General features: G+C 50.6%; 1 protein-coding gene across 7 annotated transcripts in view; it reads left to right on the plus strand.

The window, feature by feature from the left end:
- Positions 1-24005, plus strand: part of MYLK (myosin light chain kinase) — a 199012-nt gene that overhangs the window by 127752 nt on the left and 47255 nt on the right. For 6 of the 7 annotated variants that reach the window (XM_081832657.1, XM_081832667.1, XM_081832645.1 and 3 more), the window contains 3 exons: positions 7385-7471; positions 21931-21981; positions 23015-23142. In XM_081832657.1, coding sequence (XP_081688783.1) covers positions 7385-7471; positions 21931-21981; positions 23015-23142 — 266 coding nt within the window. Of the gene's footprint in view, positions 1-7384; positions 7472-7541; positions 7696-21930; positions 21982-23014; positions 23143-24005 lie in introns of those variants that run through there. The other variant, XM_081832674.1, reaches the window with a different exon arrangement.

A 24005-nucleotide genomic window follows, 5' to 3' on the forward strand; every position in this document is an offset into this window, starting at 1 on the left:
AGGAGCTGGGTCTTAGGCGAAGAGCTAGCAAAGGGATTGGAGGGAGACCAGCTGAGATAACAGGACTGACTCTCAGTTAATTGGTTTTTGTTTTTCAAAGAGAGAAAGGGCAGCCCCCTTCACACCCACTCTTTTCCCTGTTGCTAGACTTGGAGATATATTAGTGTCCTGTGTGTGGGTGGCCTTCTTGCCATGTCCAGTTTTATTTCTCCATCACAAGCCACCTCTAGACAAAGGACTGCAGTTTCCCTAACTGTTCTCCTGCCACCTCGCAGCACCTTTTCCCCTCCTGGGCTCCCCTCAGCCAAACTGGTGTCCTGTCCTTCTTCCATCCCCTGATCCTCCCAGTTCTCCCTGCTCCCCAAGGCCATAGTACCTAACTTAAAGAGCCCGGGGGTGGGGGCGGTCCATGCACCCTTTGAAATGATATGCAGAATTTTGTGCATTTGTGGATTAGAGCATTTTTCTGAAGAGAGAGCCCATAGTTTTAAACCAAATTCTCAAAAGAAGTCAGAAATTAAAGTACATGGAAGAACTGCTTGCCCTAAGAAGTAACTGAATTTGCAAGTTCGTTCACGCTGTGGGGTCTCCCTGTCTCTCTCCAACTCCAGCTGCCTACTCAGTCTCTGGATAGGACTGCATCCCTGCCAAGGTCCCTCTCAACTAGAGGTGGGGACTGTAGCTCATGCCAACGTCACGCCGGCCCTGCCCCCTGCAGTCATGAACTATCACTCGCAAAGCCTGTGCCAAACACCATTAAGACTATACATCTGTATACAATGATACATTTCAGGGCCTCATAAAAATGACATTGGCTCGTTGGCCGAAGTATTAGCTGTACTCCTGTTTTTCCCACTGATAGTAAAGACAAAGGGAGGTAGCCTTTATAATTCAGCACATCTGACTATTTTAATCATGCTGCGTGGATTTTTGCCCTGAGAAAAACTTTGCACTTTCTGAATTCTGGTCACACCCCTGTTCCTTCCAAGTGCAGCAGAAGGCAAGTGTCAACTTATACCCCAAAAAGCACCTGAAGCCTGGAGTGGGTAAGGACTTGCCAGAAAACTCACCCAGGGGGACAAGAGCTGACCTTCCAGATCTGCTGTGCCCAGAGACCCTTGTGCATTTTGAGTTTATACAGCAGTCAGGCATGGTATCTCTCAGTGGGAAAACCGAGGCTCGGAGAGGGTCAACAGCCTTCCCGGGTCACACAGTTCACAGGAGAGTCTCTGGGTGTCTCTGATCCCAAAGCCCATGCCCTTGGAGCCAGCATGTGCAGGGAGTTAGAACATGAGTCACCTTGGCAGGATTCACACCTGGGCGCACCTGGTTCTGAAACCTACCATTTCCATGACCTGGCATGGCCTCTCTGTCTAGTGAATAACATGTCAATGTCCACTCTCTGAGACATCCAGGTCTCCCTTAGTAACAGCCCTCCTGCTGGGAAATCCCCCCATACTTCCTTGCAGTCCTGCCCTTGGCCGACAGGAAGGGCTGCTCACCTGGTTGTCCCCCCATCCCCAGTCCTGAGCCCCACACGCAGAACCTGGCCTGAGTGACCCATTCCCTCTTATTCAGACTCAGGTGAGAGGTGGGGAAACAAAACTCTTTGCAAGCCAAAATCCCAAGACAGGGCAGCTTAGGCTGCCCTTCCCCAGCTACCCTGGCTGAGGGCATCTGGCCTGAGCTACCGTTGAGATTAAGGGCTTTGTGACCAGGGAGAGTCGTCGTGCATATGCGTGGTAGGAGGTGACGTTCCAGTGGGCACATCCCTGCCATCATTCATCCCAGTGCCAGGCACTGCTTAGGGGCTAGGTTAAAAGCAGTGAACAAAAAGGAAATTCCTATTTTCAGGGACTTTACATTCTAGTGAGGGGGAGACGGTAATACAGATGAACAGATCTATCATAGAATCTCAGGCAGCAGCAGGTGCTACGAAGGAAGCAAAGCAGGATGTGGGGAAGGGAACGTTACTGTTGGAGAGGGTGGTTGGGAGGCCTCTTTGAAAAAGTAATGGTGGAACAGAGGCCTGAAGGAAGCGAGAAGGAGTCTGGAAGGAAGAAGGAAGAGGGAAGGGTAAGAGCGAAGCTCTGAATGGAGACTGTGCCTGACGCGTTCCCAGCCGTAGGAAGGCCAGGGGAGCTGAGCCGTAAGCCAGGGGCCAAGAGGTGGGAAGTGAGGTGTGGAGGACCAGCAGTCAGATCTGCAAGGCTGTAGGCTGTGACAGGGAGACCAGACTTTATTCTAAGTGTGGTGGGCCAACTCTGGACATTGGGAAGGATCACTCAGGTGACCACAGTGACCAGACCCAGGATGGGTAAGAGGGAGAGTAGGGAGACCAGCTGGGTGGTTGCTGTGATGGCCCAGGCAGGAGGTGATGTCAGCTTGGACTCCATGCAAGAGGTGGGAAGTGATCAGATTCAGAACCTATTCTCAAGGTAGAACTGATAGGATTTGCTCATGAGTTGGAAATGGAGAGAGAGAAAGGGAAGTCAGAGGTGACTTGGTTTTCATGGGGAAGCACAGATCAACAGTGGTCCTACTTTCTGGATGGGCATGTAAGGGGGTGGGGGACAAACCAGAATTTTGCACCTGTGAAGTTTAAGATGTCCATCAGACATCCAGGTGGGCATGTCACATAGGCAGGCCTTTGGATAAACCTGGAGTTGAGTTAGGAGGTCAGGGGTGGAGCCAGGATATGGGGAGCCATCCACATAAGAGGCCACTGAATGTCCTGGGATTGAGCGAGGTCCCTAGGGTGGACGTGGATGGAGGGGGCAGGAGGAGAAGGAGGGCAGGACAGAGGTCTGCAGAGGAGACCGAGAAAGAATGGCCACAGTGGGACAGGAAGAAATGCTGGAGAGGGGTGTCCCCGAAGCCAAACGGTGGCCACTTCAATAAGAAAGGAATGATGGGATCAGTGTGTCAGATGCGGCTGCCGAGGAGAATAAGGTGAGCCTGAGCACTGGCCATTGGGTTTGGCAACCCGAGGCTGATTCGTAACTGTGACAAGGGGGTTTGCAGCGTGATAATGGACCAGCCTGAATCAGGGCGCGTAGGGTCTGAGTGGCCTGCTGAAGTCCACGTGGCTAATAAACTAGCTGGCTGGGCATCTAAGCGCAGCCTTGGCGCCTCGCTACCGCGCCTCCTGCGGCCATGGCCAGCGGGCAGCCCTGCCTGGGACCGAGTGGATTTTGACGCACCCTCCTTTCGTTGGCCAAGGTCCTGCCTTAGTAACAAGTCTGCTCCCACTTTCACTTTTGTCCTTCCGGTCATCACAGGCAGCTAACACGCATTAGATGGAACTAAATAAAATTGCCGTTCTGCTAGGCCAAAGACAGTTGAATATTGGCAAAGGTATGGTTCAACCCGAAGCAAGCAGATAAAGCATGTAGCATCATGCCAGGCACCAGCTAAGTAGCCCAACTCACTCACTCTGTTGGGGTATGATTCCTGGTTTCCTGGTGAAGGAATCTTGCCCAAGGACTCACAGGCCCCAGACTGCAGAGCCAGAAAGAAGCTTGTCTCCTGCCTGGAGCGCCCTCTCTTCTGATGATGCCAGCTTGCTGCTTGCCTTCAGGCAGAGAAAGAGGCCAGCCCCTCTGCCCTGCCCCCTTGTGGAGCTCCTGGAAGCTTGGACCCCCTTCTAGAAGCCTCCTGACACCTCATTCCCCCTGCCTTAGGCTTATATCTCAGGGAACCAACCTCTTGGGGAAGACAGAAACAAAACTGCTGCCCTGGAGGCTGGGTCCGAGCTAGCCCAGGAGTGGAAGGGGTGAGCCGTTGCCCATATAAGGACACGTTTTCCACTCCATGTAGAGGCCCCCCACCTCTCCCTGCCGCCATCTTCGTCCCCCATCCGTCTTTGGGGGCACAACCAGGCCAGCAATGGACTCCAGCCCTGGGGTCCAGATCTAGAAATGGAGTTCAGTTTCATCACCAACTGATTAAAATAGAAAATACAAGCTGCGCTTAGACTTGTATTACTATTATTTTTGTCCCCTGGGCATCCATGCAAGCACAAAGCTGGTTCTGATTAAGCACAAGGTCCTTCCAGCCCACTCCTCGCTGCTGTTCTCACGGAGGGCTAGTGGCTTGTGGTGTGTGCCCAGCCCCCATGGGGCGGGAGGACTGCTGAGGGAAGAGGGAGCGAGTCTCACCCCTGGTGGGGGTGCTCCAAGTCTAGGGGTGTGCCTGGCTTGAAAGGGAAACTCGAGTCCCTTTCCTCATGGTCAGATGGAAAGATAAAGTGCACAGAACTTCTAAGAACAAAGCTCAGAACACATGACAGTAGTTTACTCACACGTCAGTGTCAAGCCAGCACTCAGAAGCTGAGGACAGATGCGGAGGCGGGCAACACGCAGCGTGCGGGTAGGGGCTGGTCAGGCAGGGCGTTTTGAAGGTGGAGGATTTCAAAGCAGATTCGGAGGAAGGTGAGGAAACGTGGTAAACAGGAGGGGTGAATTCGTAGGTAAATGATCATTTTTCTCCTTTTCCGAGCACCACTCTCTCCTTTGAGTTTTTTAACACTGTGCTGTAGAGGAATTAAGTGTTATTTCCTTTGTGCAGATGTGGAAATAGAGACCCAGAGGGGTTGAAATGATTTGCTGGTGATCCCAAGATTGCTGATGACAAAGCCAAAGCTAGAACCCTCCTCTCTGGGGTCTGTACTCTAAGGGTGCTTGGAAGCGAAGGCCGACTCAACCCTGCGAGGAGAGAAGGGGTCCCAGTCTCTGTGTCCCTTCTTTAGGGACCCAGGAGCACCAGGTCTCTCATCCTTTGCTGGCTTTTGCCTCCAGTTATGCATCAGTTAAAACAAGAACAACAACAACCCTGATTCTTTTTTATCTCCCTCCTGTGGTGTCCCAGAACTCACCAGAAGAAAGACAGGCAAAGAGAGTATCCAAGCCGAGGAGCACAGAACTCTCTATGCATACTTGGCTCTCTCCTCCTCTTCCTTAAAAAGGGGGAAAACAAACACATTTTGGGGTGCAGCTTTCTGTAAATTGTCATTGGTGCCTGTCAGGTCTTGAAGGGAGGGCCTTAAACAAGGGAACCACAGACCCATGCCCTGGTGTATGGCACCCTGATCCCCAGACATCAAGGGAAGCACTGGTCGGCATTCCTGTCTCTTAGACTAGTCCCCGAGACCTCCCTGGGCCCCACCCCCACCTCTAGACACGCAGGCACATATACACACATGTACACACACAGCCTGAGGAGAGAGACGGGGAGTGACATATTAAAATCATCTGTGGAGCTTCTGGATCCTATTGACACCCAGGCCCCTAACTAGACCAATTAAACCAGGATCTGGGGAGTGAGAGACCTAGATACATGTGCTGCTAATGGGCAGCCCATGTTGAGAACCACAGAGGTTGACAAACATGTACTGAGGATTTTTCTGTAGCTGAGAATGACCATTAGGCCTGGGGTAAATACCCAGTGTGAGGAAGTGACGTCATCCCCATCCCCTCCCCATGGGACTTTCTGCTCCTCCATCCATATGCACATGGAACCCGGTGTATGGCCGGCCCGCTGAGGAGACCGGCCACAGGCAGTGTCAGCTAAGGAAGGCAGGGACCCCTGACTCACCGTCTGGGGTTCCTTTTGCTCTAACAGATGGTGGCAGAAGGATAACAGTGAGGAATGGAGGCAGGGAAGGGGGCCAGGTTATCAAGTGCTGCTTAAAAGGACTTCTTCCAGCTGTTTCCTCAGGACCGTTCCCTGTCATACACTGCTAGGAAGCTCTTCTTAAGGCCTACCCTTCATCATTCCTGTAGTGACATGTGTACAGCCTTCGGCTGACTTCCGTAGGAGATTGTCTCCACGGCCCTGAAGGCCTGTGTGCCTTGGAGCTGCCGGTGAGCCTGGACAGTGCGTGCACCAGGCCTCTGCCCTGGATGACCCAGCTATAACTGAGAGTGGGCAGGCTTTAGGTGGGGAAGGAAGCCTAACTCTTTGTCGGGGGATTTACATGGGCAGATCCACCATCTGAAGCAGGAAAGAGAGGCAGATGCCATATAGAAGGAGCAATGCCTCCAGATGGGAGCATCAGAAGTCCATGTGCTGGGAAAGGGTTCATCCCCAGGCCCTCGTTCTGTGCAACCTGTGTCCACCCCGCAAAGCCCCAGGAGCTGGCCTGGGAGAGGGCATGTATTAGCAGCTAGGACTGCCCCGTCTAGGAGTCAGGACAGCAAGATGTCTCTTCCTCCCCAGCCAAGCCACAGGAATGTGGCCCAAGCTTTGGCTGGAAAGTCCCACCCCCTCCTTCCTCCCTCTGAGCTTCCTCTCGTCGGGAGCAGGAAAGGGAATGGCAGGAAGGGGCTCAGAGGGGGAGGCTCCCTCCCAGCACATCCCTGAAGAGAGTTCCTTGTAGGGAAAATGCTCCTGGGGAAAATGCTGGAGCATAGTGATAGCTGTTTAACCAGCTGCTTCTTATCCAGGTTCCTGGGTGGTTTCCCTAATACTTCCTGAAGCCCAGTCTCCTCCGGGCCCAGTAAGGCCTTTTATGCCCAGCCCAGTACGATGTTTTTCTGCTGCCCCAACAAGGGAGAGTTTCCCCTGGGCTTGTCCACACTTGGCATTAATATGGATGAGGGAATGTGAAGGAGAGGCTTGAAGAGTTGTACACCCACCCATGTCCCATTTCAGGTCTACCCAGAAGGCTCTGCAGGGTTTCATGGGGTTTACTTTGAGGAGGGGTGCAGAAGCTCCCATAACGGGCCCAAGGCTCCATCCAGGGGTCGGGAAAGGCAGGCCGGCTGTCTGCTCCGAGGCCTTCATCTGGTCTGGAGGTCTGTCAGTGGCCACGTGTAGAAGGCAGTCTGAGAAATCAGAAGGTGCAGGCCCCTTTCAGGCCATGAGCCAAGGGCAAGGGCCTTGTCCTCTCCTTCTTCTGTATGAGAGACCGCTCTATACAGAACAGGCTTTGGGAAATGCAGAGCGGTTAGCCCGAGTGGGTGAAGGCCCAATGAAGGGAAAAAGATGGGAGAGAGGTAAGCAGAGGGCACCGACTCTCCTCCAGCCCTGCCAGTGATGGGATTCCTGGCAGCACGTGCCTGCCGTAGAGGGGAACGTGTTAACTAGCTCCCAGGACAGCCTGTCTATCCATCTTGCCTGGGCGACTGTGCTCTCTCCACCTGATTTATAAGGCGCAGTGGAGTGGACGCTCCTTCTTTGGTGCTTCTGTGGAGGAAGGTGCCCAGTGGCAGGCACCGTCTGCCCAGCAGGCACTGGGGGCCCCCAGAGTGGAATGGGGAGTGGGACGGGGTGGCGGGGCTCTAATTTTGGTCGGGGTGGGAATTTTTTATTGAGATGCCTCCTCGGCTCATTTCCCTGGGCAGTAGCCCACTGATGTTTGTGGTTACCTGTTCTGTTCCAGATGCTCCCACCAAGGAGAATGCCAAGGCCCCAGAGATGAAAGCCCGGAGGCCCAAGAGCTCTCTTCCTCCCATGCTAGGAACAGAGAGTAAGTACTTGTTCAGCTCCTCTAGGCAAGCCCAGCACTGGGGGCCAGCATCAGAGCCCCAGCCCCCTCGCCTGCACCCCAGCGAGCCCTGGGAAGTCCCAGTGCCCGGGCCAGCGGCCACATGACCCTGCCCACCTCTCCCCGCCTCCACACGTCCACGTCCACTCGCCACCACACTCAGGCCTTCTGTACTTCTCACCCAGTCTCCTCCCGATTCCTCCCAGGTGAGTCTTTCCTGCTGGTAGCTCAGATCTTTCTAAGCTCAGATCTTACCACTCCTGGCTGCAGTCCCAGACAAGGGAGCCTCACACATGTCACCGTCCCGGCACACCCGCCACACTTGTACACGCACATTCGGACGTCGGCCTGGCCCTTCTTTCCAAGCCCGCCCCCAGCTCCTCACTCCTATCTTAGACTCAAGCCAGACTGGGCTCCCCGGTGTGCATTGGAAATGCCATGTCCCTTCCAGCATGCCTCAGCTCTGGGAGCACCCCCCCACGGGAGACAGACTCCCACCGAAAGGCCACCTCATTGCTTTCAAAGTGACCCTGGCCTCGCGCACTCACAGAGCACTCAGCAGCGCCCTGCTGCCCCGTGTCTGGTGGTGTGGCTGGGGCTCGCTGCCCTCCGGCCCTGAGGGCTGCCGCTGGGCCTTGCTCATAGAAGGGCCTTATGGAGTCTCCTAGAATCGGGTTGCTACTGCAGTATAAATAGCTACTCAGGGAAGGAGCTTCTCCAGTGACTCTCCAGGACAGTCTCCCTCTTCCTGGGTCTCAGCTGGAGGACCAGGGCCCACTGAGCTATCAGGCACAGCACGCAGGGCCCACAAAAATAGCTAATCTCTTATAGAAGTAGAAGAAAAACTAAACTTTCAGGTCAAAGAAAAATGTTTTAACTCATAACGTTAATATATTTATCTTTATACTAGTGCAGCTGTAAAATATAATTTGTATGTGTGTATGTATGTATGTGTATATACATATATATTATTCTTTTTCTTCTTTTTTAAAATGGAGGAAGGGGTTCATGAAGGCAAAGGTGCATAGAGACCACAAAAGTCATAGTGCGGTCCTGGCTTCCCCTATTGATTAATTATTGGTCTCATTTTATTAAAACTCTGCTTTGAAACCCCAGTTTTAACAGAGGGTATGGAGTGGCTTGAATATCCCCCATACACTCTATGTTTAAAAAAAAAAAAAAGACAAGCTCTTAATTACCCATACTAATGGAGCAAAGTGACTGAACCTGATTAATTAACAGGCTGAGTCTCTTTTTCTGTGACAAGGCAGAGTTCTGTGACTTAGTTTTATTCTCTTCTTTTCAGAACTATATATTTACCTTCCTAACGATGAGCTTGGGTTCCTTGTGTACATACCAGCCAGCTGTCAGGGGGATGCTCAGCCTTCAGTATGTGGGGTAGCCAAACTGGAACTGTAATGTCTAATGGATATTTAACCAAAGTGGGGAGCTCAGATGATCAGGAATGGACATTTAATAAGTTGCCGGAAATGCATAAATAATTGTAAGAAAAACCTAGTAAGAATGGGTTGGTGATTTTCTTTTCCAAGAGGATTGGGCCTGTGCTCTATTTGTTACAAGAAAATGGGATCTTAGGAGAGCACCCGGGGCTTGTGACACAGGGGTCTGAGCCATCCTTCACCTCTCCTGGAAGCAGAAGCTAGAGCGCGTGGAGTTTGAGCTGGGTCGTCATCAGCCTCCTGTCCTCAGCTCGGGCACATCCATTCCAGGCAGATCCTGGAGGAAGTGAGGTGTGGGGTCAAGGGGAGAGCGGTGAAGGAGAAAACAGGCTGGAGACAGTGAGCAGCCCCGAGAGCTGGGCCTTTGTGCTGGAGGAGGGAAGGCTGTGGGAAAGGCCAATCAAGTTGTCATCGTCCAATTCTGGGATGGGAACTCTCAACCCTGCTGCATATTACATTCACCTGGGGAGCTTCTGAAACCTCTGCTGCTGGGATACCCCAGCTCAGTTAAATCAGAATCTCTGAGGGTAGGATCCAGGCTTCAGTATTTGTTCAAGCTTCTGGCCCATTCCAGCGTGAGGTCGGTCAGGCCTGAAGCACGGTGAGCCTGCACTGTTGGGCTGGAGAAGCAGAGGGAGTCTCCTTTCCTGCCTCTGTTAAGTGTGGTGCTGCCTCGGGGCCCGTCATGCGCAGGTCCTGAGACTATCTCTGGTACCAGCCCACAGTCTCCACTCTTTAGGGAGGGAGCAAGATGCCAGAAACAGAGCTGGAAGCAAAGGTTCTTACCCCTCTGGAAGGAGTGCGGAGTGGGGCTCAGTCAGTGGTACTGCTTAGGGGAAAGGGCAGGGCTGATGGAAAGAGCTTGTCTCCCTCATAGCAAATAAACATATTCGTGAGTGGATTAACTCCAGCAGACCCCACTTGTCTGTGGAAGGGGACTTTTACTCTAGCCTTTGGGTCACAGTTACAGACAGGACAGACGTCTTACACCCCCCACCCCAAAGAAATGGAAGAGTGTGTCTCCATGTACAGTGAGGACCACTTTGAATGGTCCATCCGCCCAGCCTCTCATCACCCCACCCATCACCCCCTGGACACAGAGAGCTTCAGCAGGGTGGTTCTGGTGGCCCCTCCACCTGCTTACACACCTGTGCTCAGAAACCTTTCGAATTCTCTGGATGCTTCTAGAACACCATGGAGCTTCCTTCCTAAAGGCTCCTGAGAAGGTAGCTGCTCGGAGATAGAAAACGAAGGAGGTGTCTTTTAGACCTGCACCTCCAATTCTACTCTCACTTTTTGGGATAATTTGTAGTATTTATTAATTGCATATGTATGCATTCTTCCTTAGACATGCTAAGAAGTATAGAAATGTTCCAGGGACAACATGAAAGCCCTCTTTCATCTACCCTCAGTTCTACTCACCTCCTCAATTATATTCACAATTGTTTTTTTCCGAGGACTTACATCATGCATTCTGGACACCTCTGCAGCTTGTCTTTTTCTCTTACCATAGCCATCCTTCATCCCAGACATCTCTGACCCCATGAGAAAGTCCAGATTCTCTTGTCCCCGAGTGTTCTGACTGTATATGTGTGTTCATTTTTTTCAAGGGCTGGGAAGTACCTGATCTAACTAGGAAACCCATCTCTCCTGCCAGTAACCGAGGGAAGGCCAAGTGTTTTTCTTGTCAAGCAGATCATAGCCGGATCCCTCCCCACACGACCTCCGCACCCTCAGCTGTGTTGTTCAGTCCCGTGCGCGAGCTGCCAGGTGTGAGGGTAGATGGCACATGGCCACGCAGTGGCCTGGGAGCGCCTAGGAGTCCTGCTGAGGACCGTGAGGGGAAAGCCAAGTCCATCGGCCAACCCAGGTGGCAGGATGGGAGCAAATGGACAGAAGTACAAGCCAACGTGCCAGACCCCGAGTCACAAGTCCAGGAGCGAGGAGTGGCAGTTTGCGGTGATTTGGGAGGCGGGGAACTCTGGGCCAGGCTAGGAAGGAGAGAGGAATGTGGTGCGGTTGAAGTGGAATGGTAACATTGCTGAAACACTGGAGAAAGGAACTGCACAGATGCCAGAAGGAATGTTGTGAGCACCCCTCCCTCCCCCCACTGACCCAGGTGCTCACTTAGCACCTGCCCGGCCCCCGTGCAGCAGGTGTCCCGTCAGGTGCTCAGGCTCCGTCACTTCAGGCAGGTCTCACTCAGCTGAGCTACGAGTAGTTGGTCCCATTTTATAGAGGAGCAAAACTGAGCCTTAGAGAACTGAAGTGTCCGGCCTAGAGTCTGACAGCTGGTAAGATCTGGGAACTGTGAGGCCAACCCTGACCCATGTTCCTGCTGCAGAGCCCCGTGCCCTGCTGGTCTCAGAGGCATACTTTGTGCTGTCCACACACGCCTGGGCAGTACTCCCCCCAACCCATGAGGGGGCAGGGGTCTGCTGCCATGGGAGCTGAAGGGACGAGGAGGGCGACCCCCACCATGCTCGCTGGGATCCTCAGACCTGTCGGGGTATTTGCCGCAAGCCTCCCAAGAGGAATTTTTTTATGACTTTATTTTGATGTAATTTCAGATTTATAGAAAAATTGCAGTAATAGTAGAAGGAACTCTTGTATACCCATTACTTAGATCCACCAATTACTTACGTTTTGTTCTATCACCCTAGCATTCTCTATGTATGTATTCCTATAAATTTATTCACCATTCATGATATTCATACAGATATAGATACACTATGTATATATTCGTATATATTCACCATGCATCATATAGATTAGATCTACATACACCATTTAGGGATAAATTAGAGACATCATGCCCTTGATCTCCAGATATGTCATTGTGTATCTCCTAAGAACATAACCACAATGCAGTTAGTAAAATCAGGACATTTAACATTAAACCCATACTACTATTTAGTGCATGGTCTGTATTCAGTTTTTGTCAATTGTCCTGATTTCCTTTTAATGCTACTTTTCACCCCTCATTGGGAACTTACTGTTAGCACTCCTAGAATACTTCATCCACTCCTCCAGTCCAGAGTGGCTGATCCCTACCTTTGGAGAAATAACAAGAGAGAAGTGCACGGGCCCAGGGGAGAAGCATCTAAGACTCTGCCTGGGTTGAGTGGGCATGGGGAGATGGCAGGATCCTCGCTGGACCTCCAGATGCCCTTTTACTGTGCCTGGTTCTGGGGCAGTGCTCGGGCACAAGACATAGCCAGAAAAGCCACTAGGCTAGAAAGCAAGGGACGAAAGTCTTGGTTCTGCCTCTGATTGAACATGTGGACTTGGTCAAAGCCATTTGTTTCTGGGCCTGTCAGATGGGGACTATCTCCAACTGAGCCCAGGCTTTTCTAGCTCTGACATCAGTCTGTTCAATGAAGTGCCTTTTTTTTTTTTTTTTGAGTGATAGAGTTCAGGTGGGAGGTCAGCTAACTCCCCTTCATATCATCCGATATGTGATGGGTTGAAGCTACAGTAAGTATCACTTGTTTTACCCGATAACAGAAACATCCTGATGGGAAGGAGGCTTTAAGCGGAACGTCCAGGTCTCGGGTATTCCAGCTGGAGGGGATTGGCATGGAACGTTGATGGGGCTTCAGAGCTGGTTTTAGAGAATACAGACGTGGCAATGCCAGGTGGTAACAGACTTGGGGATTCCTCCTATCAGTCTGTAGAGCTGGTGGTCTTTTAGAAAAGAGATAAATGAGCATAGGGCACTTTGATAACTTGAGGGCAGGAACCAGGGCCTGTTCATTTCTGAAATGTCAGTGCCTAGCCTGAGGTAGGGATATAATAATCATTTGCTTTTTCAAATAGATTCATGAGTTCCCAGGCTTTAAGGGTCCCTGCCTCTATTGCACTTCTGGGATTTGGGGAGGATGCAGACAGAACACCCCTTTGTACTCTGTGCATGGCACTGGCCTGACATTGGTCACTTTGGCCCCAGTGACCGTGATGGGCCATCCCAGATTATGCTTTTTAGATACCTTTGCCTTGGCCTCCTATATGTGTCTCTCTCCAAAACCAAAAGTCACGTCAACTTGAAAGCATCTTTGGATGTCCGAAGTAGTGCCCAGGTTTCCTGAAAGATTCCCCCAGGATCACATCTTTCTTTTAAATATTCTCTTGAAGTCATGGGGAATGTTAAGTCACGATAGGGTTCAAAGAGCTAGAAGGAAATGCTAGACGGGTTGAGATTTGGCATCAAGATTTGCTTGACACTGGGATCCTGGAAGAAAAACTGGGGTATCTCCACAAATGCCTTTGAAAGCTGGTACCAACTCCCAGTGTCTCTCTACCCAAGTGTTGCTCCGTGAGGAGGGATAATGCGTAACGTCACCCCCCACCCTGCCACGCATGGGACCCTGTGACTTCCCCCTCCTCTCCTTCCCCAGTCTTCCCCTGTCCCGTGATCCCGTGAAGTGGGAGGATGAGTCCTCCCCAGGGAGGACGCTGGTGCTGCCTTCCTGGCCATGCCAGGTGCCTCTTGCACAACCATCCTGGCCTCCTGTGTCCTGGGGGCTGGAGGATGAGTGTTTGCAATGACAAAGAAGAGCAGTGTTCCTCTGGAATCTTCTTGTATGACAGCATTTCCTATGAGGGGATGTTAATTCTGGGGAAATGACCAATAATCCTCCACAGGTCTGTCTAGAAGGACATCCTGGAAGGGGCCCCGTGTGTGCCAGCAATGGGGAAGTGTTGGGGGTTGTCCCAGGGCCCTGCGTCTGCCCGAGCACAGGGCAGTGGGATTCAGCCTTCCCTCCTCCGGTCCCCACAGCCACCCTCCTTCCCTGGCACAGCCCTGTGTGTGAGTGCGCCCTCCATACTTCACCCAGCCTGAGTCACCTTCAGAAGCCTGCAGTAGAAAGTTGATGCTGATTTTGGGAATTGCAAAGGGTTTGATGTCTATTTTTAGTTAACTACCGAAAAAGGGAAATGTCCCCAGAGAAGCAGACATCCAGGGACCTCCGTGTACCCGAAGCTGTTGGTGCTACCTCCCTAATTTTCCTTTGCTTTCCATTGTCTCAGACCCTTTTGACGCTGAGAGACCCACCCTCAGCCTCTGTAAATATCTCCCAAGTGCTTGCTCAGGTCTTCTGCCCTGCTGGTTCATGGGAGAGGCCTCCTGTGCCTTCAGACTGAGCAGTCTGGAAACTTCTGTGGACACTGACCTCCTCCCCCATGCCGGGGCAGAAGGAAGGCTCACCAGGCAAGGAGTCAGTCAGGGCTTGGGCAGGCTGGGGCAGAAGCAATCCGTGGGTTGCTCAGACAGGAGGCCGGCCTCCCCAGCCCTGCCCCCGGTTTCCCAGCAGGCTTCCAGGGTCAGGCTTTGATTCATGATGTTTTCACTGGGCTGCTTCACCTCTTCCAGCCTCAGTCTCCTCTTTAGAGTAGAAGGCTCAGCACCCGACAACAGCTTTGATGTAGATGGTGACAGAGCAAGGAGGCAGCTCCTTCTCATGGGAAATCGCACAGGGACTCAAGCTCCAGGGCTTTATCTCCCAGGATCAGGGTCTCAGGGCTGGGGTGGAGTGTTCTGGAGCACTCCCAGGTGAACAGAGATCCCCAGGGGCTCCGCTCATTCCTTTAATAGCTTTCCAAGCATGTGCCAGGTACCGTGCTAGGCACTGGGGGTACAAAAGGGGAACAAAATGGGCCCTGTTCCTGTGCCCAGGAAGCTTGCTGTGGTGTATGCGTGTTGGCCGTGGGTTTCTGCAGTTATGATGCCTCTGGTGAGTGCTGACATATGACCACCTCGAAGGGGTATGGAGCCCAGCCAGGCGGTAGTGAGGCGTGAGCTGCAGGCTGCTGGAAGAAGGTACCAGAGGTGGCAGAAGAGCTGAAGGCAGAAGGCTGGTGCTACAGAAACAGAAAGACATTGGGTGTGGGGGACAGAACAGCCCCCTCCAAAGGGTGAGGCAGGGCCCAGCAGCGTCAGCATGCCCCAGACAGCCAGGAACTGTATTTCTAGCAAATTTCCCAGGAGCTCATAATGCACACTCAATTTGGAAAACCACTGACATTGAGCATCAAGGGCCTGGGTGACTGAGTTCCCCAAGAGGGAAGAGTAAGAAAGAAGATGGGATGAGGGCTGGGGATGGGTCTCGAAGGCCCTTGTAAGATGAGTTGGACTCAATCCTCAGTGGCAGTGGCTGGCATTGGAGAGGTTTAAACGGTGAACTGATGGCCTCGGAATGATGGCTGTATTAGGGCGGGGACAGGGGCCCAGAGGCCGAAGAGGTGGTACAGTTGGGATTAGAATAGTGACAGTGGGGATGTGGAAAATGGCAGACCAAGGAGGTATTTAGTGGGTGGAATTGACCGATGTTAGTGACAGGAGATGGTAGGGAGGGGGCCTTGGGAGGGGCAAGCAGCAGGTTTGGGGAAAAGATCCTCGATCTGCTTTTGCACGTTGGGCTTGCACTATATGCCAGGGGAGGGGACGGTCAGGTAATGGGACGTATAGGTGGGCTGAGGAGAGAGGCCTGGGCTCCAGCTAAAATGAGAGAGAGGGATAAAAAGAGGCACTCTGAGAGCAGCAGTGAGCAAAGTACCCCAAGGGCATCCAAGTTTGGGGAGCAGAGCTAGGCCAGGAAGAGTTGCTGCCTGGGGCTGACCCTCTGGGCAAAAGGAATGAGCTCCCCCTCAGAGGGACGGACCAAGGGGCAGGCAGTGGGAGGATATTAGCTGCTAGCCTGACCATGTGGCCAATAGCTGCCACGGGATTTGCAAAGATCGTTGGATTTTATTTTCCTTCTAGGATATTCCTCTCTGGCAATGGCTGGTGCAAACGTGTAAGGTGTTGGAGAAGGGAATGAGAGACACAGGGCTGACATTAATAATAAGACAATAAGATGGGTGACTGCAGAGTAGAGGAAACTAGTTAGTAACCCAAGGAGAGCTGAGAGTTTAAGCATCTGGACCAGCAAGAGTGTTACCTCCACTGAGGACTTGCACTGGGAGAAGGAGCTCCAGGAGCAGCATGAACGATGTCATGTAGGTACAGAGCTCAGCTGACACAGTGTGACATATGAATAGGTGAAGGAATGAACAGAGAAGTCCCCTGGGGATCCATCTGGGGAAGAGGGGTGACTGGGGTGGGGGGCTGGTATTAGAGCTTGCTCTCTGTACGATACCTTCTTTACAACGTAGCTTAATGCTTTACAACAAATTTTCCTTCTCCCCTTCACATTTTGTGAGTGAGGGAACTAAAGCTCTGAAAGGCTAAGTGACATGCTTTACGTCACACAGCTCAGGGAGCGACAGAGCAGTAACTAAACCCAAGCCCAGCTCCAGAGCCCGTGCCTACTGCCTTTCTGCAAGGGGACAGAGAAGAGTCTCGAGGGCCTGGATTTGGGGATGGAGCAGAGAGTGAGCTGGAGTAGAGGCAACAGGAGGCTCGGGTCCTGTTTCTACCTTAGCCACATCTGGTTTTTATGAGCCTGACGAATCACCTAGGAATCTATCTCCTTTTTCATGACCTGGAAACAATGTGAGGTGCCCTGCTGGCTGGTGTTTTGTTGGGGAAGAACCCAATGGGGAAAAGGACGATGAGATCGTGGTTTAGACACCACAGGCACTGAGTCCAGCTCTCTGTGAGAAACCAGGTTTTAGAATCGGGATTCTGCTTTCCGACCCATGAAGTATGTTCTTCTAAGCCCTGAACACAGTTAATGGATTTCAGCAGATGCTTGTATAAAATATGTATGGCAGAGGATACAGAACTTCATTAACATTTAAAACTGTCTTTACTAATAGGAACCAAACCAGCTTCAAATGCTAACCAATGCAAACAGAGGAAGATGCAAATGTATAGAACAAACATAAAATTTTGGCCCTCGATCCATTTAACGGTGACGCAAGAAGATAAGAGACTAGTTCGGGCTCTACTTCTAGCCATGTAGGTTTACCGGGGCTGCCGAGAATAGCGTAGAGTGGGACTTTGGGGTCGTGTGATTTCATGCTGTGCTGCCATCGTCCTCCTTGTTTGCTCTTGGCCCACCATTCCAGGCCTGTCGCGCTCCTTCCCAGCCCTCCAGAGCCCATCCACAGCTGCGTCCATCCCTACGGCTGCCACAACAAAATACCACAGACTGGGGGCTTGCACAACCGAAGTGTATTGTCTCACGGTTCTGGGGGCTGAAGTCCAAGTGCAGCGTGTTGGCACACTTGGTTGCTTCTGAGGCCTCTCTCCTTGCCTTGCAGTTGGGCGCTTTATCACTGTGTCCTCACGTGGCCTTTTCTCTGTGCATGTACCCCGGTGTCTCTGCGTGTCCAAATTTTCTCTTCTTTTAAGGACACCGGTCCGTTTGGATTAGGACCCCTGCCCCATGGCTTCACCATAACTGAATTACCTCTTTAAAGCCCGTATCTCCAAATATGGTCATATTCTGAGGTACTGGGAGGCTAGAGTTTCAACATAAAAATTGTGGGGGGATGCAGCTCAGCTAGTAACAGCAACCCCACACAGCTCCTCTGAACAGATGGCTTTCGCTCTCCACGGGAGGTCAGATCCTGGCTGTGGTAGCAGCCCTTCAGCGTCCCTGGAGGGCCTGTCCCTTCCCAGCAGCCCTAGGTGAAGAAGGGAGGGGCTTCGTGGCTCAGCCTCTCGTGGCTGTTCCAGAACCCATCTGGTACCCGCTTCTAAGGGCTTGCCCATGCTCTTCCATCTTGGGGCTCTCCCTCTCCTTCTGCTTTCAAACCTGTACTCCTCTCTCACCTGGGAAGAAACCTTGCTTGACATTTCTTCTTCTGTCACCCTGTTTCTCCTTGTCCCTTCAACTCCAGAACTCGTGTCAGGTTAGTTGACTCCGTACCTGTTTCCTTGAGAATCTCCTCTGAAGTGACTTCTGACCCCACCATCTCATGGAACCTGCCCTCTCACACTTCACGCCGTCGCTCAGCGCTCGTCATACCTGACGCCCACATCCCCCGGGCCCGTTCTCCTCCACCCTTGCTTGCAGGAACAGTCCTCCTTCCATCTGCTGAGGTCCACAGCCCTCTCCTTCATCCCAGCACCTCACCATGGGCATCGCCTGGGATCAGACCCTGGCCCCTTCCCATCTTTCACTGCATTCTTTCCCCCAAAGAACTGACCCATCCTCACAGTTTCCATTATGATTACGTGTTTGATTCTGGAGTCTTTCACTTCCAATCTCCGTCAGCCTCCCTCTAGAATTCTGATCCGGGGCTTCTAGCCTACAAGTGGGTTTAATTCTTTCATCTACCACATTCACTCGGACCAAGCTAAATGCCTCCTCTTTCACTCCCAAGTTCTGTGTTCTGTCACTAGGATTTTCCCCATTTATCCAAACCAGAAATCTCCAAGGAATCTTTACACCTCCCTTCAGCCCCTAATTGTTTTAATTTTTCTTCTGTCTCTTATTTGTGTTTTCTTTTTTGCTGCCTTTACCAAGGTTGGACCTTGATCACTTCTTTCCCAAAGGATGGCAGTAGCCTCTGAATTGGATAGCCTTGTCCCCAGGAGATGAGGAGACCTCCAGGGGTCCTCAAGCCCAGCTGGACTGCTGTTTGCGTGAGGACTCCCTGTTCACTGTGGACAAAGACCTAACTCTCAGACTTGGGATTCTAGACCAGCACTGTGAGGACAGCGATGTTCTGTGTCTGTGCAGTATGGTAGCCACGAGCCCCGTGTGGCTATCGAGCACTTGAAACCTGACTACTATGACCGAGGGACTGAATTTTTTATTTTCCTTAATTTAAATTGTCACACTGCCTTCATACCGCTGTTCTCTAATCCCAGCCCCGCACTCTGGACAGCCTCCACCAAACATCACCGTGATCCTCAACTCAAGCCACTCTCTGTTCCTGAACCATGGGGCCTTTCTGTCTCCAGTTCAGTTGTTCTGTAGCCTTGAGTTCCGTCCTGTGTCCCACCATCGATCCCTGCCTAGTCATCCTCTCAGCCCACAGTGCATGCTCTTTCTCCTTCATTTGAACAACCTAATCGTGTTGTCTGGATAAAACTTTTTTTTCCTTTTTTTCTTTTTTTTTTAGGTAGGCTCTACACCCAGCGTAGGGCTTGAACTTACCACCCGAGATCACGAGTCGCATGCTCTAAGGATTGAGCGAGCCAGTTAGGTGCCCCCTGGATAAAACCTTTTATTTTTTTATTTTTATTTTTATTTTAAGATTTTATTTATTTACTTGACAGAGAGAGCACAAGCAGGGGGAATGGCAGGCAGAGGGAGAGGGAGAAGCAGGCTCCCCACTGAGCAGGGAGCCCAATGCAGGGCTCAATCCCAGGACCCTGGGATCATGACCTGAGCAAAAGGCAGATAGATGCTTAACCGACTGAGCCACCCAGGCACCCCTGGATAAAACCTTTTAAAAAAACTTCCTATTTAACTTTTATTTTGAAATAATCTCAGACTTAAAGTTGCAAAAATAGTACAAATAATTCTTGTATACCCTTTGCTCTGATTCCTTAAATATCAGCATTTTACCATGTTTGCTTTATCATGTATTTTTTCTCCCTCGCTTTTTCCCTTTCTCCTTCCCTCTACCTCTCTACACACACATATGCACTTATATACATATTTGTACATATAATTTTTATGAGTAGTTTGAAAGTAAGTTGCACACATGGTATCCTCAACACTCAAATACTTCAGTGTATATTTCCTAAAAACAAGGACAGTCCTTTGTAAAAACCACAGTTTGGTGATCAAAACATGAAATTAACATTGATACAATACTATCATCTAATTTATTGACCTTATGCAAATTTTGCCAGTTGTCCTATCAATATCCTTTATGACAAAAGGTAAAAAAAAAAGCCTTTCCTGTGGGCCACACACCTTGACATTTAAGCCCTTGAGGACGAGCTCTGATTTCTTACATGTGTGTGGTTTTCCTCTCAGTTCCCAGGTTAGGGGTGTGTGCTGACTGGCATTTGCCTGGCACACAGCAGGCCCTCAGTAAGTTTCGGTGAGATGGACAGGCGGATCGATAACGGTGACAAGCCAGGGTGCATTTGGTGGAAGCGGGCCTCACCCTGGGCTTTACCACAGGCCTGGTAGTCATCAGCTCTGTGATCTCAGAAATCACCTCCTCACACAGTCCTTGCGTGGCTCTCAGGTGGGTAGCCGCACTCTCTGTTTTACAGATGCGCAGCTGATAATCCGCAGTCAGCTGACTTGCCTGTGGGCACACAGCAATGTCCAAGCCAGGACACAGGGCTGCTTCTCCGTAATCTGCAGAGGTGAAGCTTTGTGGGTGAATAATTGCTAACGTTACCACTGCTCATTCCTTCAATAAATAGTTACCAAGTGCCTCCTCTGTCCCAGGCACACTGAGTATACAGCAGTGAGCAAAAAAGAAAAAGTCCCTGCCCTCGAAAACCTTTTGCTTTAGACATAGGGGAAGGGCAGACAGTAAATAAACAAGTAAATATATAGGTGGTTATATGGTGCTAAGTGCCATGGGGGGGGATGATAAAGTGGGGGTAAGGGAGATGAGAAGAGCTGGGGGCAGGGGGTTGCTATTTGATATAGAGTGGTTAGGGAAGATCTTATTGGTTAAATGACTCCCATTTTTTTGTATTAAGGTATAACTTATATACAGTAAAGTTCACCCTTTCTAGGACACAGTTCTGTGAATTTTGACAGCTGCATATAGTCATATAACTAGTGCCATAATCAAAATACGGTTCCCCCCCCTTAAAACATGTCTTTGTGCCCCTTAACGGTCACCACCTGTCCCCACCCCCCGCTAATCTGTTCTCTGCCCCTATAGTTTTGCCTTTTCCAGAATGAGGCATAGAAATAGAATTATACAGTTCGTAGCCTTTTGAGTCTGGCCTCTCTTAGAGAAAGATGAGTCATTGAGATTCATCTGTGTTCTGTGTATCAGTAGTTTGTTCCTTTTTCTTGATAAGTAGTATTTCATTGTATAACTATACCATAGTTCATCCATTCTCCAGTTGGGGGACAATTGGATAAATTCTAGCTTTTGGCAATCACAAATACAGCCACCATAACCATTCACATACAGATATTTGTGTGTGCATAGATTCTCATTCCACCTGGATAAATAGGTTTTGATTAAAGACCTGCAAGAAAGATGAAAACAAGCCATGAAAATCGCTGAGGGTATTTTTGGTATTCATCATATTGTTGTTTAGCCAAATGAATAGGTTTGTGCTGTGAAATTGGTCTGTTTGGGTCATTTTTCTTATTTGAGTTACTTGGAGAAAGTGGAAGGAATGGAGTAGGAATAGAAGAGACTGTCTGGTGGGTTCATTCATTTATTCATTCATTCATTGATCCATTCAGCAAACACAAAAAAAATGAAAGCCACTAGTCCACAGTCTGTGACCCAAAGGAAGCCTGAGACCCTTGGATCCACACCAAAGGCTAATTTTATTTTATTTTATTTATTTATTTATTTATTTATTTTTTAAGATTTTATTTATTTATTTGACAGAGAGAGAGATAGCGAGAGAGGGAACACAAGCAGGGTGGGTGGGAGAGGGAGAAGCAGGCTTCCCGTGGAGCAGGGAGCCCGATGCGGGGCTCGATCCCAGGACCCTGGGATCATGACCTGAGCCGAAGGCAGACGCTTAACGACTGAGCCACCCAGGTGCCCCTGAAAGGCTAATTTTAGATGGTTTGTCTGACATAATTTCCTGTCTGAGTTTCCTGAAGTTCGGATGAGAGAATAGTTACTGAGTGTGGAGTTATCATCGTTGAAATGGACAACGGAGACTCAAGCATTTTTGAGTTTTTATCTCAATGGAGGCTCCGGAAACCCTTACAGAGGGCCTCCTCCCCCACCCTGAGAACTGATATTCACTCAGTTGTGAGGTTGTCTATGCAGGAGTGCAAGATCTCCTGAAAAACACATTCAAGTGAGGGCTCTGCCTGGGGCAGGGGCAGTGGGCAAGGCTCCTAGGATTTGGGAGCTTTGTGAAAAGCCAGATTGACAGAAAATAACCTGTGAATGTCTCTTTTTCAGGTGATGCAACTGTGAAAAAGAAACCCGCCCCCAAGACACCTCCGAAGGCAGGTAATTGGCCACCAGGAGCATTTGGGGGCAAGAGTCATCTGCCATGAGGGGTTTTTCCTTTGCCCAGCTAGACTGAGCACTGGTATAGGGTCCCAGGAGACCACCACTGCCCCTCCCTGATTCAAGCTCTGCATTATTCAGACCAAACTTTCCCCAAGAGCCTCTGCACAGCCTAGTACCCTACCCTCTCTCACTACTTGTCTTTTCTCCTGCTTCCCCTGTAGTGTCCCTAGCTGTAGGGACATCATATGGCATCACACAGTATGAGTGACTTTCCTATCCCTTCTGTGAAATTCTGCCTAACCCTCTGCCCTCCACGCTGCCATTTAAGGAGGTGATCCACTCTGTGCTGTCTTAATGCTCTATTCTGTATGTCCTTGTCATATAGAGCCTTGTCTGTTTCCCAGTGAAAGACATTTGAGGACATGAACCCTATTGAACCTGTCAGCCAGGGTAACCTGATGGTTCGAAGGCAAGGTGCTGCTTAATTAATAAAGGAGTTAGCAGGGGGCACCTGGGTGGCTCAGTTGGTTAAGCGTCTGCCTTCAACTCAGGTCATGATCTCAGGGTCCTGGGATCAAGCTCCCTGGGTGTCGGGCTCCCTGCTCAGCGGGGAGCCTGCTTCTCCTACATCTTCTGCTGTTCCCCCTGCTTGTGCTCTCTGACTCTCTCGCTCTCTCTTGCTTGCTCTCTCTCTCTGTCAAATAAATAAAATCATTTAAAAAATTAAAGGAGTTAGCAGGTAGATTAAAAAATTTAGGGTAAGATGCAAATTCCAGAGCAATTGACACATGGAAAATTATGCCATGTAAATTGTGTGGGCCACTTTGGAAGAATCCAAATAAAGACATGAACCAACCTAGCAGGCCCATGAGATTAGACATTCTGGAGCAGTGGCCGCTGTCCTCAGTGTTACCCTGAAGGCTCTAGAAGGCGAGAGAGGAACAGACCAGTGTGGACAGCAGCACTGAGTGAGATCAGTGTGTCCGAGGCTCCTTCCTCATTGCTCACTTTGTCACTTGTCCTCTCTCAGCCATGCCCCCTCAGATCATCCAGTTTCCTGAGGACCAAAAGGTGCGCGCGGGAGAGTCCGTGGAGCTGTTTGGTAAAGTGGCAGGCACCCAGCCCGTCACCTGTACTTGGATGAAGTTCCGAAAGCAGGTCAGTGAGGGAGGGAGTGGCCTGAGAATGACCCTCCCAGCCCCTGGGCCGAAGGGGATGAGAAATGCTGTCCTGGCAGCAGCAGCATTTTGATCAGCCGGGCCTTAGAAATGGGAGGGGAGGGCCCTCCCCCACCTGTCCCCACCCCCCACACCTGCGGTGTTAATAACCTTTGCTTCTGAATCTACCATTAATACCTGCTTTACAGACCATCTGTGTGACAGAGAACAGTATGAAGGAAAAAAAGGAAACCACGCCTGCCCCCCACCTGATTTTGATATTTTGGTCTAGAATTCTACTCAGAGTCAGGAAAATAGAACCAGTGACCTAAAGGACCTCTCAGATCCTGCGAGCCTTCTGTGATTCTGGGCTAGCCCACTGAATCCTATCTGTGGTAACAACTTCAACTTACCACGTGCTGAAGGGATAAAAGTGAATCCGAGTATTTGGATACGTAAATTGTACATTAAATAGAACCTTGGCTTACTGGCCCAGAAATATACCATTTTTAATAATGATCCTATGAAAGAAATGTCTGACTTTCTGAACAACCAGCTTAAAGGGACATGGGGAGCCCACCCGTTCCACTGAGCCCATATTGGTAATGTGTGCCTCTTACATGTGATCGACAAAGGTCCCAGACGGTGGCTGGCACTGAATCAGGAACTTTGCAGAGGATGTGAAGATTTCTTTTGAGTTCTCTGCTGTTCTATTTCCAAACCATTCAAATTGTCCTAAGGCCCAGATGGGAGGCTAGTACCAGGGAGGAATGGAGGACTGGTCTCAAAAGATGAAGCTGAGAAGCCTGCCTTATCGTCCCAAAGGATGCTTGCTCTGTGCTCTGTCTGGCCTGGTGGTGTCTG

This window comes from Leptonychotes weddellii, chromosome 1 (assembly GCF_054177405.1).
Source record: "Leptonychotes weddellii isolate Sample4059 chromosome 1, ASM5417740v2, whole genome shotgun sequence".
Taxonomy (NCBI): domain Eukaryota; kingdom Metazoa; phylum Chordata; class Mammalia; order Carnivora; family Phocidae; genus Leptonychotes; species Leptonychotes weddellii.